Source organism: Plasmodium brasilianum, chromosome 8, assembly GCF_023973825.1.
Source record: "Plasmodium brasilianum strain Bolivian I chromosome 8, whole genome shotgun sequence".
Classification (NCBI taxonomy): Eukaryota; Apicomplexa; class Aconoidasida; order Haemosporida; family Plasmodiidae; genus Plasmodium; species Plasmodium brasilianum.
This window is the reverse complement of record NC_090121.1, coordinates 2,057,693-2,078,632: the sequence shown is the minus strand read 5'-3', so window position 1 is coordinate 2,078,632 and position 20,940 is coordinate 2,057,693. Positions and strand designations below refer to the sequence as shown.

The following is a 20,940-nucleotide window of genomic DNA, read 5'->3' as shown; positions in this document are numbered from 1 at the left end:
TATCTTTTTTTTCTCACGCTTCATTATGTGGTATATCTTCTATAAAAACTCTAATAAAAAGATCATTATATCTCTTGCATTCTGCTAATAATCTACAATTTCTTATACCTAATTTTCTAATAAGGATGCAATTATTCCTACAATATATATTATACATACACTGAAAAAACGAAGATAACATGTGTAATTTAAAGATAAATGATATCATCATAAAAAAATATTATTAACAAACATAAAAAATCAAATATATGAATATGTAAAATATGGTTAAATAATATTATTATACCAAATCATTGTTAAAATGGTATATCCAAGTTGAAAAGATAAAACACAAAAATTTTAATAAATAAAAGTATCGTAATATTTTGTTTCATGTTGTATAAACTTAATAATGTAATATATTAATTATATAATCAGTTAGCTATAATAAAATATATTGTTAATGACAAAAAACTAAAAAATTATTTATTTAGCTTTTTTCTATTTTAATAAAAACGAAATAAAATATATATAACTCTAGTTTCTTTATAACGAATTAACTGAAAACTAAATTTAGAAATATAATGTAAAATTTTTATCTTAATGTTATATACAAAACACTAAAATATACTAGAATAATATAAATTGAACTATTGATAAATATTCAAAATACATTATTTATTTATTTAATATAGCAAATTAATTAAATAACTTGTTTTTTGATTACTTTTAGAATAAAATATATATATATATATATATATATATATCATTTTTTAATTTTTTGATGTATTTCCTTTTTATAGTATAGAGAATTGAAATAATACACAGCTATGCATATTAATAAAATAATTTCTAATATTGAAAATGTTTTCTTATTAATACTTATAATATTATATACATTCTACTTGGAAAAAATTATTATAGCTAATATAATATTGATTATTATAACAATATTATAATATTAATAATAAATGTAGAAAATAATACTACTTATAATTTTATGTATTATATTATTTATAGCATTTACATTCGTTAGTACATGGGCATTTTCATTTTTATATTATATTTTATATATTTCAAAAAACCTCTTACTAATATACTACATATTATAAGTTTAAATAAATGTTTCAAGTGTATAAAAAGAGTGATTTTTTATTTTTCTATAATTATTCTTGAAAATTATAATTTTTATTAAAGTTTAAATTATATCATTATTTCTAAAAAGAATGCTTGTAAATGAACATATCTAATTACTACTCCTTTTAATTAAATGTATATATATATATATATCATTAAAAAATAAAAAAATTATAACTTTTATAATATGTGCAAATATCAGAATAACCTAAATTAGAAAATAGTTTTATATATTTTTATGAACAATAAAAATAAAAGAAATTATTGTTTCATTCATTTACTTCAGTATATATATTATAGCAATATTTATAAAATATAATTAAATCAAAATTACTTATATAAAAAAATAAATTAATAAATATTGGTATCGTACTACTTATTGGAAAAGAAGAGTACTACACGAAATTAATAATTCCATACTTTTAATTACTACTAAAATTAAATTAACATGTATATATATTGACTTTTTCTTAGAAATAGTCCGAGAACTGACTTTTGAAAAATAAATTAAAAATTAATATTATACTTTTGCATTACATATGAAATAAATTCTTATTTTTTCACTTTTATTTTATTAAAGAAATATAAATTATAGGAAAGATTTACTAATAGTTAATATAAATTCTATGTATATTTACATATTCCTAAAATAAAATGAAAACTTAAAACATTTATAGACAGCATTAAGATATATCTCCATTGCATAAATAAATACCTATACATGATGAAACTGTTGTATAAAATATAGTTTTGTTTTAATTTTTTTTAATGTTGATTTAAATTTTTGTAGATATATGTCACATTTTTTGAAATTCAGAACTATACGTATGTAAAAAAAAGGATTTGTGCATATTATCTTTTAATATGTGATTAAATTTGATTTATTTATTTAATATTTTAATGACATAATAATTAAAAAACATTATACTATATTTACATATAAAATTTCAGTTTAATATAAATTTAATTAAATATTTTAATTATTAATTAACACAATAATAAAGAACAATAATAAATTGATAAATATTTTTAATTTTTCACTTAACTGTAATGATATATAATCCCAATTTAGAAAATAATTATAGATAATATATATTTAACATGCCTGTTCTTTCAATATTTATAAATTCATTCTTTTATGAAGCAAAAAAACAAAATTTATGATACATATATTTAAAGGGTAAATCCAAATTAGTGGTTTTATAATTTTATACTTAATAATTATAAATAGAACCTAATAATTACTATATAATTTATATAAATATATTTTATTTATTATTACTAAAAGTAAATATTTTAAAACTAAGAGTTCATTTATTTTCGTTATTTTTTATTTTTTTTTTTCCAAAAATAAAAAAATTTATATCTTCGGCAAAATATGCATATTTAAAAGAAGAAAAAAAATATAAAAGTAAACATTGTATACAAGCACCTTTAATAATTATGATAATTTAAAAAAAATTTAAATAAAATTACCTACGATATAAGATATAATCGTTATGAAATGTTAAGGATAATATATTATAATTTAGATAAACATTCGATATATAGTTTTTTTCCTTGAAAATTCTATAAATGAAAGAACCATTCTATTATATTTTATTTATATATAAATTATTACTACACAAAATAATATATTGTATTAAAAAATTGATACAAATCTAAATAAAATAAATTAGCTTTTTATGAAATAAACATAAAAAAAACAAAATATTATATATTAAATGTATTTTTTTATTATGCAATAGTAAATTCTTATTAATATGACAAATTATATTACTGTTCTAAAAAATAAATTATAAATTAAGATAAAAATCATATTATATTTTTAATTATACCATGTGTTTCATACTATCCTGTGGCACTGACATTAAAATAAGATAATTATTTTTTTATTTTATGCTTTTATATACATGTTGGATATATATTTATATATATTATAAATATAATGTATTTGGAAACATAATCGTTTCATAACCATAACATATTCCATTATTTCACTTCCTCTTAATTTTCGAATATTACAAATTTCCATTTCTACAAAAAAATATAAATGCGTATTTTAATTAATAGTTCTGTATATTATGAGAAATACATAATGATACGAATTATTTATAAATATAACTTTTTATTTAATAAAAGATTTTCGTATACTCATGTAACTAATTGAAATGTTTATTTTTAACAAAACTTATTTTTTCCTATATATTTTTTTTTATTTTTATATCCAATAAAAATATTCGCGGCATTTTAAATTAATTACTCATATTTATCCAAATATACGTTTCATATATAAATAATTTAAGCTTATTCTCGATATATTTAAGTTGTTACTAAATAAATATATATATCATAAATGATTATTATTATTAAATGCATACATATATATATATATATATATAACAACATTTACGCAGTTTAAAAAAATACTATATAAAACAAATAGGAAGATAATATATCAGAATATATTAAAATTTTATAGTTCACATTAATCATCTTACGGTATATCAAAACATTTATGTATATCTTGGTGATTTTATAATGCTTACATATTTTCTGAATATACATCTACGGTGGATTATTCGTAAGAGTACTATATATTGTTTTAAATTATGTAATAAATAACTTTTTGCTGAAATATATTATGCATAAAAATAAAGCTAACTCTTCTTTTTGATGACATCCTATTGTAATGTTCTAGTAAAGTTATGTAAATGTTACATGGCATATACTAGCAAAAATTAAATCTTTATAAAGTGTCTTTTTGAAACAAAGAGAAGGGATTAATAATATCAAAAGTGTTTCAGCAAGTAATATTTGTAAATCGCATAAATGTATTTTATTATAAATATTTTAATTAAATTTTGGTCCTTTTTATTTTTATCTTTATAGCACGGTATATCCAATGCACAATTCTAAAAATATATTTTCTATAGTTTCTGAAGGATTTTAAAGTATAACTTATTTTTTCAGTAGTAAATCTATTCCGATTTACAGCCCTTAATTTGTGTTTTAATTTTTTATATTTTTATTTAAGTTTTTCCTTATATCTTTTAATTTAATTAGTACTTCTATATTCTTTAAATTATTGTTTTATATAATCTTTTATAATGTAGGTTTATTTTACCTATTTATTTTTTTTTTCCTTTTCTTCGTTTTCTCTATTTCCATATTAAACATATTCAGATGTCTGCTTTTTCAAAATTGCATTTTTTGCTTCATTTTCCCTCATGTATTTTTCTATTAATATAATATTTTTGTAATATATTGAAAAGTTTCTGTTGTTCCCCTGGTTTATAGTTTTTCTAATCTGGAAATAAAAATAAGACTTAAAAATATATTTTATAAATTCATAATGTGTTTTACCTCATAATAAGAAAATTCTGCGTACAAAAATTAAGCAAACAACAGCAAAAATAAAAAAACAAAAAATAATAAACAAAAAGAGAAAAACAAAGTATGAATATTTTAATTATACTATGTCATATTATTATTACAGTGACAACTTCATATACAATAAACAAATTAATAAATTTTTATGATGAGAAGGAACTTAATTTTTTTTTTCGTGACATCTTTCCATATTACACATAAATTTAGTATAAAAGAAACTGTTCATTATAATGATCATAATTCTATTTAAATAAAAGTTTCTATTTAAACTCTTCTAACATTTTAATCATATATTTTAGTTTATAGATATTAATTATTTAACTATACATATATATATATGTACACATTGCGTTTTAAATGAAAATATAAAGAAGAAAAATACATTAATTATATAGTAATATTTCTTTATATTTTTACTTAATATCCGCTTAATATATTTTTAATATATTCTATATAAATTAGTGTAGTAACCAATCCAAAATTTACTAGAAGATTTATTTTTCTATAATACATAATTTCTGGAATAAAAAAATTACCTTTATACATAAAAAATAAAAAACATAAATAAAAAAAAAATTCAGCAAAAATTAAAAAATATATATTTTAAAAATTTTATTTTCATGTCTATTTTGTTTTGTTTTATTTTTTTTCAGAAATAAACCGTGATTTTTGAAATACAAGGATATAACTATTTCTACTGATATTTGATGTAACTATAGTATAATGTTATAATTCCTCTACAAACAAAATGATTAATCAATCGAAATAATACAACAAAACAACATTTTCTACTTATTTCTGGTGTAAATACTACATGGAATACTCATATTTTTAAAGAATATTTATATGATAAATAAAATTAAATTATTTAATACACATATTAATCATTTCTATTTTATATATTTTAAATATCATACGATCATAATAAAAGATTTCTTTATAGATGTCTATTTTAGAAATAATGTATAATTGTATCCATTTTATTATTTTCTTCTTTATTTTATTTTATTTTTCTTTTTTATAAATAAAGAAATAAATGCACATACATAAAACTGTGAATTTTAGCTTTTTTTAATATTAAACTAATTATTCTATAATTAACAAATACATAAAATTAATAAAATAATGTAAACTGGTAAGCATAGAATAATTAAAAAATTAACAATGACACTTATTCTTTTTTTTCTTTTTACTTACTTCTATACAAAGATAAGTACTTTCACTATAAATTTCTTTAATAAAAAAGAATTGATATTAATTTGTTATATATAATATCAAATATTTTATTTACATTTTTTTTATTAATTATATATATATATATAATATAAATATAAAGTAAAATGGGAAAGATACTTTTAGTTTTTTTCTTTTTTATGGTGAACATCTCTTCAGCATCACATTACACATAATAGCACAATTCTAAATTTTATTTGTTTTTTTATTTTGAATCCTTCTTAATTTTAACTTTATAAAATTTTATTTTAAAATTGTTTTTATAAATTATAAATATTATTTTATATACGTTATAGTAAACATATATCAAAAGCTAAAAACAAATAATAATAAATAAATAAAATATTTCATATAAATCCAAAATAAAACTCTATGATTATACTCTTTTTTTTTTTTCTGCTAATTTTCATCTTATAAAAAATCCTAATTCAAAGATTTTGTTGTAATATATTTAAACAATATGCCACTTTACCAATATTTTTGAATAAAGTCTTCGAAATGAAATAATAAATATAATATTAAAAGAAAACAAATAACCTTAGTGCATAAAAAAAAAAAGCTTGAAATAAAAAAAAATAATGTACGCAAATAATATTAGTAAAATGTTAAAAATTAAAATGTATTCTTTTATTAATCAAATTTTAATTTAATTATTATTGTTTTTAATTTATCACATATTATTTATTATTGAAAATTTTATAAAATAAGGTATAATAACCGCACAAATATTATTGTTTTAATATACATTTATATAACTATATTATTGGAATTATTGATTTAAAATATAAATGTACATTATCCGCACAGATTACAGCAAGATTTAAGATACTATAATAAATAAAATTTTCATATATCTTATATAATATAAAAATATAACTATGTATATGTAAAATAATAATAGTTTTTATCAACTAAGCATTTAATAGTTATGCTATATCAAATTATATCAAAATATAATACTATATATAATATAAATGTAAGTATAATATATTATAATTTTGTTACTGCTATATATATTCCTTCTCTTTTTTAATTAATAATTTTTATAAAAAATATTTTCAAAAATAATTACAAGATAGTAGATAATTTCTAAAAAAATTTTACACTATATTTTTTAACAATAGATCTAAATATAACTGTTCTAAGAATATTTTCTGAATATATTCTAATACATATTTTATTTCTAGAATTTTTTTGTTGTATTATATCCTCATTAAAGCAATATTTTATCAATATATATTATGTATATAAATATATAATTGTTTTTCGAAATGAAATTTTGTATGGTAAATTATTATATTAACACAATTATTTGCGTAACGTACTCATTAAATACTTTTTTATTTGTTTTAATTCAATAATATTATTTAACAGTATTTTAATTATAGCTTTTACGAAAAAAATTTTTTTAATTATAACTTTTTTATTGTACTTCATTAAGTACTACATTTATATTTATTTTAAAAACAAATCTAAAGAATTGTTATATCGACAAAATATAAAATAATTGAGTCAAGTTCTAAGTTATTCGTGTGCTTATTTTTTTTGAAAAATATTAAATATATCTAGTAAAATATTATATAAGCTTTTACAACTTTAAAAATATCTATTATATAACAAAATACACAAATGATCATTTTTTTTATTAGAGCCTTTATTTTTTCCTGTCTAATATGGATATTCAAATATTATGACGAGGTATCATAGTTATTATACTTAATTTTTTTCCTTTTTCTTTTTTATTTTATGTTTTTACATGAGAGGAATATTTTATTCATATAATATATAAATATATATTTTTTTAATATGAACTTATAGTCAAATATCTGCGATAAAACTCGGAACAAGAAATTGAACATAAATAACATATTAAATATTAAATATAGCAGATTGTTAAGCAGTGAAATAAGAGCATTTCTGGAAGATAAACATAAATGTTTAAAAGAAAAAATATATGATTTAAAAGGAAAAAGTACTGCATCATTTGAAAAAAAACCATATGCATTAAAGCAATATAACTTTTTTCAAGAAGAAGATAATGAATCAATATACAATGATACATATCAAGAAGAATTGAATTATTTTATGCCACGTAAAAAACCTCAAAATCTTGGAGATTTTAACGTTAAACATAATTTAAAAGAAAAATCTTTTACAGTAAAACATTATAATAATATTCAGAACAATAAAAACCTACACAAATCTTCAAAAAAGTTATACTCAGAGAATGATTCATCTTCAGACCTCATCAACTCAAGTAATAAACGTAATTGTAATATTATTAAAGATAAAATTAATGATATTCTAAACATTCAGTAAAAACATCCAGTAAAATATGCAATTTGGTATGCCCTTTTTATGCTTATATTAATACTGTTTTTGCCGTTAGTTTATTGTTTAGGTTTTTTTTATAGTATCCGAGAATGCCTAAAATAATTATGTCTCTTATTATTTCATATTATAATCCATTATATATTTGTATTACTAGTAATGTTGTTTTTATATTTCATTCTGCTTCCTTGCAGAATACAACTGTTTTAAATTAATATATATAAAACTATCTCATAAATTAATGTAAGTCTAGTAAAAAGTGATAATCATTTATTTATTGCAAAAATTTAATTCTATAAATTTATTTTAGTAATCTGAAAGAAAATATAATTTTATATATTCAATTGTAAAAAAATGTATGCCACCAATACAATTATCTAATATATATGAATTTTTTATATTTTTTTGCACTTATTATTAAAAAATTGTCTTTATATAATTTTATATTTCTTGTAATATAATTATATATTCTGTACTTTAATTTTTAGTTTAAATTATTAAAGATTTGAAATATAATTAAAAATTTACTTTCTAGTCATATATATATATATATACTTTAATAAATTTTGCATATTTATCATATTATGACTTTTACATATTTAATCTATACAATTAAAAATATTTATATAAAGAATAATATAACATTTCAAAATATTATAATCATATTTACCCAAGTTAAATAGTAAAATATTTACAAATTATGTAATATTCACTTTAATAATCAGTTTTTATATAATTCAGTATATCGCTTATATGGAGATAGCTATAATATTTCTATGTATAACTACATATTTTGCTTTAAAATAAAAAAAACTTAAAAAATTTCGCTTTCTTATTTCTAATATTAATTAGAGAAGGCGTAAGTAGAACATATATTTATAGGAATTCGCATCATTAGTGAAATTCGAATAATTTTTAAAGAATTGTTTTATTATTATCAACTAGTCTAAAATGTTCTGTTAAATATGTATAAGAAATACATTAGGTGATAATGTTCATATAATGTTATATAAAATGTATATCTTTTCTACATTTACTTAAGTTATTCACTGCTTAGATGATAAAATAATTAAGGAAAGACATATATATATATGTATATTAAAGCATTTAAAACGAAAGCTATATAATAGGTATATACAAACTGAATAATATAAATATATTTTCTATTTATTTACATATTATTAATTAATTTTTGCTTAAATGCTGGAAAGCATATTTTTTATATACTCCTAAGAACTGTGCTATTCTTTTGATGCTTCACTAATAGTATATTAAATATGTTGAATATTTTATGCAGTTTGCTATGATTATCAAATTAGCAACAATAAAAGACTTATTTTGTTAATAATATGTGTTAGTTTTTTTATTGTATAAGCAGTATCCTTATTTTCTTTTTAAGTTAATTTTTGGATTGAGTTATTTCTTTACCTTTTTCTAGTGAGTGTAATGTATATATATTAGCATCGTCTAAATAAACGTATTAGAGAATTCTAATTATGGAAATGATTAAAGAAATATTAGTTAATTATTCTTCAAGTGTTTTAATTTTTGTATTTATCCTTATATAAAGAATTTTTCTTTCCATACCTCCATACACAAAAAATTAGTTAATTAATAAGCATAATGTAATATATCCCCTGGATTGCTTATCAATTTGCTTGTCCAATATTCTATAGAATTTTAAATTTAGGATAATAGCATATATATATATATATGCATCTTAAATTAGTATTTTTTTGTGGACATATTTTTTGCAAGAAATGTATGTATGTCTATTGCGCGCTTTGTATTCCCTGTATGGTATTAATAAGTAATATACATTATATATATTATTAGTGATATTCTAAAATTTAAGAAGTTAATAAACTAATAAATTTAACACTTTTGCGATAATTTATATGTTTTATTATTATATATAATGTTATAGTACGAGTATTTTTATCATCTTATCTATTACGTATTTAGAAAAAGTTATTAATCCGTTTAAAGTTTGAAAAAATATTTCTTAAACCTCTAACGAACTACTAAAAATTTCGCAATAGGTGAAAAAGTGAAGTAAAATAATATATTTTATTAATATATCTTTAATAGAAGATATATAGGAATATAAAATATTTATTAATAGATGTTATATAATTGAGGTACATTGGTGTTTTTTTCGTTTATTCATTCATTTGACCAAAGGAATATGCATATAATTTTATATATCTATTTATAGACTTAGTAAATATATAACAAATAAATGAAGTATTTAAGTCTTTTTTACACATTATTGTATACACTGATATAGATTATAATACCACATAATATAATTTGAAACAGTAAATTTAAATGAATGAATTATATGGAAAATATACTCCTTTAACACAATCATTCAATTAAAGAAAATGTTACATGAAACGTATTTTCTAATTTAATAAATTCATAAATTAATTTTTTTTTTTTTTATATTTTTTCAAATTAATGTTCGAAGAAAATGTATATAAAACAATATTATTAATGGTATATCTAATATTTCACTAAATATATCTGTTATTTTATCTGCTGAGTAATATTATAATTCGGTCACCCCAAGAGTATATCAATATTTACATTTAAACTGAACTTACAAAATAGCTAACAAAAATGGATACTTTTTCTTTTTAAATATTTTATTTTTAAACAAATAGATAATAAGTAAAACTATATTATATAAGATCAGCAGAAATAAATTTTTTGGAAAAAATATTAAATTTGGGTATTTTTCGAATGTATTACTTTTTTCATATAATATTATATTCTTTAGAACATAAAAAATGTGAAGTAATTAATAATTGTTTGCACATTTTTCTAAAAATAAATTCTGTATATAACTACGTACATTCGAGAATAAAGAAAATGTTATCATTGTCCTTTCAAGTTAACTTTAAACTAAAAAGTAGAGCAAAAACAGGAATAAGACTGAGAAGAATTTTTAACTTAAATATTAATAAATTAATGGATTAATTGGTTCATTTGATATACTTAATATATTGAAGCATAACATATTTAAAGTAATAAACAAAAATAAGCCAGGATTATAAAAATAATTTATATATCTAATGGTAATTGTATGATGACTATGATTAGAAATTATGAAGCATATAATTTATGGAATTTAACATATGGAGATTATCGAAATCTAAAATAAATAATCTAACATAATAAGAAAAAATTTTTAAAAAAGGATTTAAGGAAGATATATTTCAATAAAAATAATTAAAGCATTTTATTTACATTATGCAATGTCCACTATTGTATTATTAGGTAATTCTGTGTAATCTCATGAGTGACAATAAGGTAATCTTACAGCTGTTAATACCTCTAACCAAAAAAAGTATATAACATAATAAGTAAATTATGAGAACAAAATAAATAAAAATTAACATATGATACCTTTTGAAAATATATGCAATACTATTATTTTTTTTTATTCAATGTATAAAGAAGTATTATTATAAGTTTTATTTTTTTTTCTAAAGAAGCTTCATTAAGAAAACATACTTTTATTCGCATTTTTATTTTGCACTTAAACAAGTTACATTAATATTAGCATAATAAAATAATTTATTTATGTAGCAAAACAAAGGCATAGTATGCGAACCAGCAAGTTATGCAAGCAAAAAAACAAAAAATAAAATGAAATTATATAAAATATAAATGTAATATGTAACATAAAAAATATTTATTTTCTCTTATGCATAAAATTGACAGAAAATAAATCTTCTTTCCATGTATATTAATATATGCAATATAGTTTGTAATGTTATTTTCTTAATTTTCATGTGTTATAATTTTATTAAAACATGCTAATAATTGACTTATGCCCTAATTGCAATATTTTATACGTTTTTATTTTTAAAACACAAAATGTTATATATATATATATATATATATATTATATATGTATTTAAAAAAATAAGAAAACATTCTCTAATATTTTCTTAATTTACTGATATAATAAATTATATTTTAGTTCATTTATCATTAAACAAAAGAAAATGTATAAAAAGTATTAAATAATCCATACAAATTGTGCCTCATAATAATGTTCGTTTTAAATATTTTTTCAGTTTCTATGAAAAATTAAATAAATATTGCAAATATATTTCCAAAATTTAATATTAAACTATATTTGAATCATGCTAATTGCCTATTAGTTATCTTCAAAATAATATTTTTATTATGCGGGAAAAATAAAAATGTTTTTATCCTTCTTTTTAAGCGAATGAACATATTAAAGTTTTTACTAAAAATAATTGATCTGATTAGTTCATTTTATTCATATGCGCATTGATGTACAACATAATATATGCTATGTGAACTGTAATAATGAAACAAGAAAAACAATATCGACTTACAGTTTATTGTGGTCATTAAAAGAGGTAAATAATTTGTATTTGCGTTAAATATAGGTTATCTAAATTGTGGAATTATAAGTAAAATAAATTTTCTAAGTAAAATTTTTTATCATTAAAAAAAGTTTATTTGTTTGTGTTTCTTTTCTTTTTTTCTTAATATTTCTCTTTTTAATTACATTTTTATAATTTTTCTAATATGAACTCGGTTAATTATGGTAATGCGCATATATAGAGTAGAAGATATAGTTTTAATGGGGTGATGATTATATTCACGAATAGAAAAATAACTTCTAAACAAGGAAATTTGGTAATTTTGATGGAATACCATATTTAGATATATATAAATATTTAAGTGTATAAAAATGCTTGAAAACAAAAATATATGATAGGGCATTACAATTTTTTATTTTTTATATTAAAATTTATATTTTCAATTAAAGAAAATTAGATAATAACAATTAATTACTTATGTACATATATATATAGAGAGAGAATAAATTTTTTCTATAATACATTCTTTCTCTTTTACTATTTACAATTATACCGCATAAATGTTAAAGTTATTTCGGTTTTAATGAACAATATTAATGTAATAAAAACGATACAGTTATAATTTATTTTATAAAATAAATTAGTGTTACATTTCTTTAAGAAATATGTAAATGGATGTAATTACTAATAAAAAAAAGAAAATGCTCGAAATGAGCTAATTGTAAATAGGTCGTCATTATTTATACGTAAATATATATATATATATACAGTTTTAATTATATAATCTAGTATATACATTGTAAGAGGGAAAGGAAATTATAGAAATGGAAGCTGTAGATTATGTATATTTTCATTTTTAATTGAAATAATGATAATGATACTATATTAAATTATCACTTTTCACATGTAACATGACAAAAATAAATCTTTGTAAGAAATATTTTAGTACATGAATAATTCATTTTATACTTTCAATTTTCAGGAAAAAATTTTTAAGGATTCAAAACCGTATAATATATATAAAGAATTGGAAGATGAAGTTAAAGATGTGACTGATGGTCAACATTGTACTGAATTTGAGGGAATAACTTCTACTCACAAAGAAAAATATATTACACTTTGTAAAAAAGTATCAAAACTTTTAAAATATGTGTTTGATAAGGATAAATTGAAAAAAAGTAAGGAATATTGTTCACATTATAAATACTGGGTATATCATGAAATATGGAAATTATTTAAAAACGGTCAACAAACGGATGATATACATATTATTGATAAATTTAATAAATTACAAAGTGATCTTTTTCTTAAGCACAATAATCATGATTGTTCTTACGGATATATTCTCAAGGACTACGAGGAATTGAATTATAAAATAGAAAAAAAATATTTGTATGATTATTTTAAAAACTATAACACTATTAAAAGTAGTAATAAATGTAATACTGTTGGCAGTGATAAATATAGAGCGTACCTTGAAGCTATCAAAGAACTATATGATAGAGAGAGTCACTGTTGTTGGACCGGGCTATCAGAATGTCCAGATTATATTTTAACTTGCGATGATAAGTTTGATCCTAGTAAACTCTTATCCGCTTTAGGATCTAGAGGTAGCGAGCGTTGTGATGGATTAAATGGAATTACAGCTAATTTTGATGAAGAAAAATTAAATTCTGTGATAACAGATCCAGAATTTTTAAACTCAATTACTTATGGCACATGCTATTATCTAGATAATGGCGAACTTACATCAAGTGAAATGGGACGTCAACATTGTAATTTATTAGCAGCATCTGTCATGTTATCTAGAAGTGTGCCTACAACTGGAAATGATGGATCAAGAGCATCTGTTGGTGGATCCTCTCCAGATGATTCGAATTTAAAGTCAAGTGCAGATCAAGCAAAAGGACGTTCATCCCAAGGAGATTCATCACGAGTGGGTCTACATGAAACAAAAGGTAAAGAAAGGAATTTTGGTAAGATTTCAGTAAAAAAAGAAGCTGTACCTCCTGTGAAAGACGCACCTGGCTCTATTAGATGGAAATTTGATGAGAGAGGAACACTGCAGTGTCCATCTAAAAGTAGAAATAAAAATGAAGAACTACTTTGCAAGTATATGGATGTATTAGTTGAAGGAAAATTTGCTACACAAATGGAAGATACTAAAAAATACAAAGTTCAGGCTGGAAGGTCATGGACAGAAGATGATTTAAAACTAGCACGCGAAAGAGTGAGGAAAAGGAGATCAGCTAATGAATCAAATATATTAAACAACATTTTTGTCCGTATTTCTACAGGAGTTACTTTAGTAATGGGAATTATTTTTACATTTTATCTTTTTTTTAAAGTAAATACAAAATTATTTTTTTATGTATGTATACATTATTAGTTACCATTTATAACATATTTTTCTTAAAATACTCTAGTTGTTAAATAAACATATTATATATGTTTTTTACTTTCATTTATATATTAGTTTACTCCCTTCGGATCACGTTTACGTAGACATAGAAAAAGGCAACAAAGGTATAGGCTTGATTTCACCGATTTAAGTACACGCAAACAACCAAGGCGCTTCTTAAAACGTACTTATAGACATTCTGACAGGAGGAGATTTAACGTAGTAAATATAGAAGGTGAACTTCATTCATCAAATGATTTACGGAATATCAACTGATATATATCAAAGATATTAAGAAGCCCACAAAATTGGATTATATAATCATTTCTATTAAGTAGAAATGACAAAGATCAAAGAATAGAAAGAGGAACATAAATAAAATATAGACACTTTTATTTTTAACTTTTTATATATATTTTTTTATTTGTCCTTTTAGAATAATTTATTTTTTCTAGCGTTTTGTCAAATACTTTTTTTGTATTTATTTAATTATTTTTTTAATGAATTTAATCTGAACTTGCAATAATATTTGTTTTATATATGGAAAAAATAACTAAAACATTCCTATCTAATAATAGCTTAAGATTCTAACGTTCCACAATTCAAAAGCTTATATTGGCAAGGCATTTTTATTTCATTTATTTATACTCATGAAATTGTACCCTGACTTCTTATTATGTGTTCTTAAAGCATAACACATTTGAGATATATTATAGTTATATTTAATGTATAAATAAAATTGAATTTATTGAATTTATCTAATATAAGATTCTTAAAAAAAAACAAAAAGAAGGAAAATTCAACACATTCATTATAAAATAAATTATTCAGTAAATATTCAGAACAAAATGTAGAATAAATATAAATAAAATAAACATTCTTAATTACTAAATATTCAAAATTCATAATATTACTCAATATTTCCCAATATTATTAAAAGCAGACATTGGAAAACAAACAAAAAAAAATTAAATTAACAGTCTATGTTAAGTATACTAAACGGAATTTAATATTTACTAGAAATTTTAAAATATAATAATATTTAGTGCACAATAATATTAAAAACTGATCTACAGCATAAAATAAAATATAAATAAACAAAAAGATGTTTATCTCTTTCTTCTGACATTTAAAATGTCATAAAAGTTTTTTATATTTTTGGGCCTTATGTTACATTTTAATTATTCATTAAACAAATTGTTTAGTAAAAACGGACAACAAAGTTAAATAAATATATAGTAATTATTCTCTATATTATTTTACATTACTCCTAAAATCTGATAAAATAAGTTACATCGATTTGTTTTTATTTTAATTTATTCTTAGCTCTCATATAATGAATTTGTGTTTTAAGTAAAATTAAATATATGATAATAACTTTTATGAAATATATAATTTACATATGTACATTTAAACAAATAAAATATACAACAATAAGTAATAATATATAATCATTCATTTAATTTGTATCTTAATAAGAAAAAGGAGATAATTAATTTTTTATATTATGTTAATAAAACTTCGCTTTGAATATATCAACAAATAGTTTTTAAGAAAGAACATGATAATAATAAAAACAAGACAATATTTTACAGTTACACACAAAACTACAAAAGATAACTACAAAGTTATTTTTATTATGCCTTTCCGTAATTATTTTGAAACATATTTATGTATATATATTTTTTTTCCAAAATAATATATTTTAATATACATATATATATATATATATATATATATATATATATATAAGGATATAACTTTTTGTCAAACTAAAAAGAATAATTTAAAATACAAACTCAAAAATATTAAAACATTCAAATTCATCAAAAAATGAAAAACGTTTATTTTACTGTTTCCTATGAAAAAGATTATTTATCTAAAGGTGGATTAATAAAAGTTATGTACTTATATTGATGCTTGTAATGAATATATGTAGCTAAGAAAATAAATGATCATAATTTTTTTAAAAACCTATATTAGTTAAAGGACGATATTTCCTATTATACATTTTACTTTTTATATATAACATTTTATCATATTTTTCAAGCTTCCTACAGATAAAAATAGCCAATGGCATAAACACCATAGGCAATATATATATTAATATAATTATTGGTATCTTCCAATCTTCTGGAATTATATCTCTAAGTGTCCAACTACTAAAATCTATCATAGCAATATTTAGTAATACAATGGGTAGATATATAATAAATAAAGCACGTAACATATTTATTTTTCTATTTTTACTACTTTTTAAAAAGTTAAAATCGTTATTCGTAGCAAACCTAACATGATTTTTATAATATATATGGTCATATATTCTTTTTCCAAAATGTGGATCTCTTCTTGTGCATACAGAAGAATTATTTTCCCTAGATAGTTCATAGTCTCCAATATTATTATATATATGTTTACCTAACTGATTATTTTTTCTTCTTGATACTTCATCCTTGTTAAATACATCTTTTTCTGCATATTCTTCTTTAATTGGAACCTTTACTTTAACAAATACAACACTTGAATCCTTATTCCGTTTATATTTTGCAAGTAATCTATAAATTTTTGTATCTAATTTTTTACGATGTCTGCAGTTTTCATTCAAAGATATGTTAAATGGGTTCTAAAAAAAAAAAAAACATATATAAATATTTCCTATTTAAACATTAAATAATTTTATTCAAAGGAAAAGTATTATTAATAATACAACAAGTTAAATATCAATAATATAAAATAATATTATAAAACTTTATCATAGCACTTCATTGTTAAAATAGTATACCCAACTTAAAAAAATAAAGATAGCAATTATATTAAAAAAGAGAAACTTATTTTTTTGTTCCATTATGTTAATTATTAATATTATAATTTATTCTTTTAAGAAAAAATTAAGAATAGCATAGTGTACAACTAATAATAAAAGTTCCTACATTAGTTAAAAATTTTTTTTTGACACTGCTCCATAAAGATCTAAATAAAAAATATATATATATGTATTTTACAAAAGAGAAAATGAAAATAACTATTAAATTTTTATTTTAATGTTATTTATAAAAATCTAATTCGAATTAAAATAATTTAAGTTCGTTAATAAATATAAATATTCAAAATATATAAAATAATTATCTAATAGTAAACTGATTTCATAATAATTTATTATATGTTTGGAGAATAAAAAGAAATTATTATTGTAATATTTCTAAATTATTGGTTTATTCAAAATATAAGTGCAAAATGGAGATACTGTATATAATTTTATGCATTAAGGCTTTAATTATTGATTCCAATTAATTTTCCTTAGCATTTCAAATACCTACACAAACTGCATATTATAAAATTTAGTAACTATAATTAAATGTTTTTAATTATAAATATAAATGAAAAAATTAAATTTTAATAAAAGAACATTTCCATTATAAATTATTCCGTAATAACTAATATAATATGAATTCTGTAAAATAAAATACATTTGTAAGAAATGGGATTTTCATGGTTTATAATTTATGAAATTTTATATTTTAAAAAGTATAATCCATATGGAAGTTTTGTATCTGTACTATAAATATATAATTTTATGAATTATATTTTGGAAATACATTTAATTATTGCATATAATATATTAATAAATTTATAAAAAAACGTTTTTTTCGTATTTTATTCATTAAATAAATTAATGTTTATGATTAAAAACCAAAAAAAAAAAAAAAAAAATCAAAAATATTTTTTGTTGATGTTTCTTTGATTTATTAGTAATAATTTCAAAAATATTCTGATAAAATATATTTCCAAATAAATATTATACATAATATTTTTTAATATAATAGTATAATAATGTGTTAAGAAAATCATTAATTTATTTTTTTCAGAACAATTTTTTAAAATAAGTTCATTATTTCTTTTGTTTTATAAACACATACCATAAAAAGCATATATTTAAAAAAAATATATACGTAAATATATTTTAATTTAATTTTTGTTTTTGTGCGAAATACATATTTACAAAAATATTATATATCTTAATTTTTTTAATTGTGGTTTATATCACTGCAAATGGAAACTAAAAAATTATTATACGCACAAAACATTATACGAATCATAAAAAAAATATTTCATATTACATTTAAAAAAAAAAAAAATTAATCAAAAAAAAAGGAACGAAAACTATTAAATATAAAGATAATTTTAAATTAAAAAAGTAATTATGAAGAAATTGTATAATTCTATATTTATTCCTAATATAAATGTAATTATAGTCTAACAAAAGAACCATATTTATTACTTCACAATAAACTTATTACTTTATTGTTTCATAAATGAATTATTTTAATTGTCACTTTCTAAATATTTTAATTTTTCTTTAAATGAAAAAGTAATTTTTGAATTCTTTTTTTTTTTGTTTCTAATATGTTTAATCTTTTCTACGTTATGCAACTATATCATAAGTTAAATTATGCTCTTATTTTTTAATATTAGTCTTAATATTTTTCTATTTACCTAAATGCATTACGTTATATTCCGTGGTAATATTTCATAATTTATCATTTATATTATTATTTTATTTTTATAATTTGTTATATGGTTAAGATCATATGAATATATAATACATAATAATTTTGTTTGACATCAATATTTCGGTAAAAAAAATTATAAAATTATATAAAATGTAGCCTATAAAAATTTTATTATTTAATATTTTTTTATTTATTAGTAATACCGCACACCCAGGTTATATCACATATTAACTATGCTATTACTTATGGATCTAATAAGTTGTACGTGAAGAATTATATTGTTTAATTAACGAATGAAATGTACAAGTTTTTCATTTTTATTATTTATACCTTTTTTATAATGTTATGATTTTAAAATGTATATTATCTCTTAGTAACTTTTTTTCTTTTTATATGGACAATCATATAAAAAAGACATTCATAATATTCACTTATATGAGTTTATGCACATTTATTCAATATAGTGATTATGTATTAAAGATAATATAAGATTTTGATTTCATTTATTTTAGTTTATTTAGCATTCTCACAAAATAATATATTTCTTAAGAAATACTATTTATTAATTCATTTTTTATAAATTATATAATTTTATAACATACAATTCATTCCTATACATATGATCGAGGACTTCATTACGTTAATATACTCACATAGTAATTCATATATAATGAATACTGTTCTTCGGATACTTCAATATATAACAAAACTTCTATTTTTACTTTATATATGAATTTATTTTAATGACTTCGTTGGGTTCAATATGTAGACATTATCTCTTTAAAAAGATTTAACTATAAGACTTGGGCATTTATTTACATATATGTTTTCTAAATATTATTTAACTACCATTCCATAAAATTTAATAATTATATTATGTATGACATATAAGTAAACACCTATTAATTCACCTTACCGTACGTTTATTTATTTCTCCTTCTTGATAAATATTTTTATAAATCATATTCTCCATTTTACTTGTTAAGATACAAAGTTGAAATAAAAAAATATTTTTTTTATATTTCAAATACTTTAATTCTAATATATCGATTTGTTCCATAGGTTATTTTTCTTCCTATTGATGCATCAATTCCTAAATAATTCTTATGTATTATAATTTTTTTCCTTATTTATTTCATTTAGATATATTTTTCGTTCATTTTTATACTTTCTTAAATTACATTTAAATAAATATATGTTTTGCCTCCTAATATTATTCAGTATTATTGATACAGTATCTGCATATCTACCTTTATTATATATTTTAAATCAATGATATTCATTTTGATATATTTACGATATATGATTTAGTATTAACCAAGCTCTTTATATGTATTTTATCCTTCAATCTTTTTTATCTTCCGCTTAATAAACTTTTATATGAAGCCAAATTTCCACACGTTAAATTTGATGTCATCACTCTGTGGAATTTCCATTTTCCATAACTCTGAGGTGTATCAGTTATGAGAATAATCTATATTTAATTGATTTCATAATAAATGTAGAGATGAATGTGCTAAGCCACCCTTAGATAATTCATTCGTTTGCTCCTTAATAATATAAATATTTATTTTCTTTTGTACTT

General features: G+C 19.1%; 3 protein-coding genes across 3 annotated transcripts; 2 read left to right on the top strand and 1 right to left on the bottom strand.

The window, feature by feature from the left end:
- Window positions 1-7,371: 7,371 nt before the first annotated feature.
- Window positions 7,372-8,061, top strand: MKS88_002583 (uncharacterized protein; the record flags this gene model as incomplete). Its single annotated transcript, XM_067215602.1, has 2 exons — window positions 7,372-7,440; window positions 7,561-8,061. The coding sequence occupies 2 exons, from the start codon at window positions 7,372-7,374 to the stop codon at window positions 8,059-8,061; spliced, it is 570 nt and encodes a 189-aa protein (XP_067074013.1).
- Window positions 8,062-13,267: 5,206 nt separating this feature from the next.
- On the top strand, window positions 13,268-15,120 carry MKS88_002582 (uncharacterized protein; the record flags this gene model as incomplete). Its single annotated transcript, XM_067215601.1, has 3 exons — window positions 13,268-13,285; window positions 13,426-14,751; window positions 14,920-15,120. The coding sequence occupies 3 exons, from the start codon at window positions 13,268-13,270 to the stop codon at window positions 15,118-15,120; spliced, it is 1,545 nt and encodes a 514-aa protein (XP_067074012.1).
- A 1,690-nt stretch (window positions 15,121-16,810) lies between these two features.
- On the bottom strand, window positions 16,811-17,689 carry MKS88_002581 (uncharacterized protein; the record flags this gene model as incomplete). Its single annotated transcript, XM_067215600.1, has 2 exons — window positions 16,811-17,467; window positions 17,606-17,689. The coding sequence occupies 2 exons, from the start codon at window positions 17,687-17,689 to the stop codon at window positions 16,811-16,813; spliced, it is 741 nt and encodes a 246-aa protein (XP_067074011.1).
- Window positions 17,690-20,940: the final 3,251 nt, after the last annotated feature.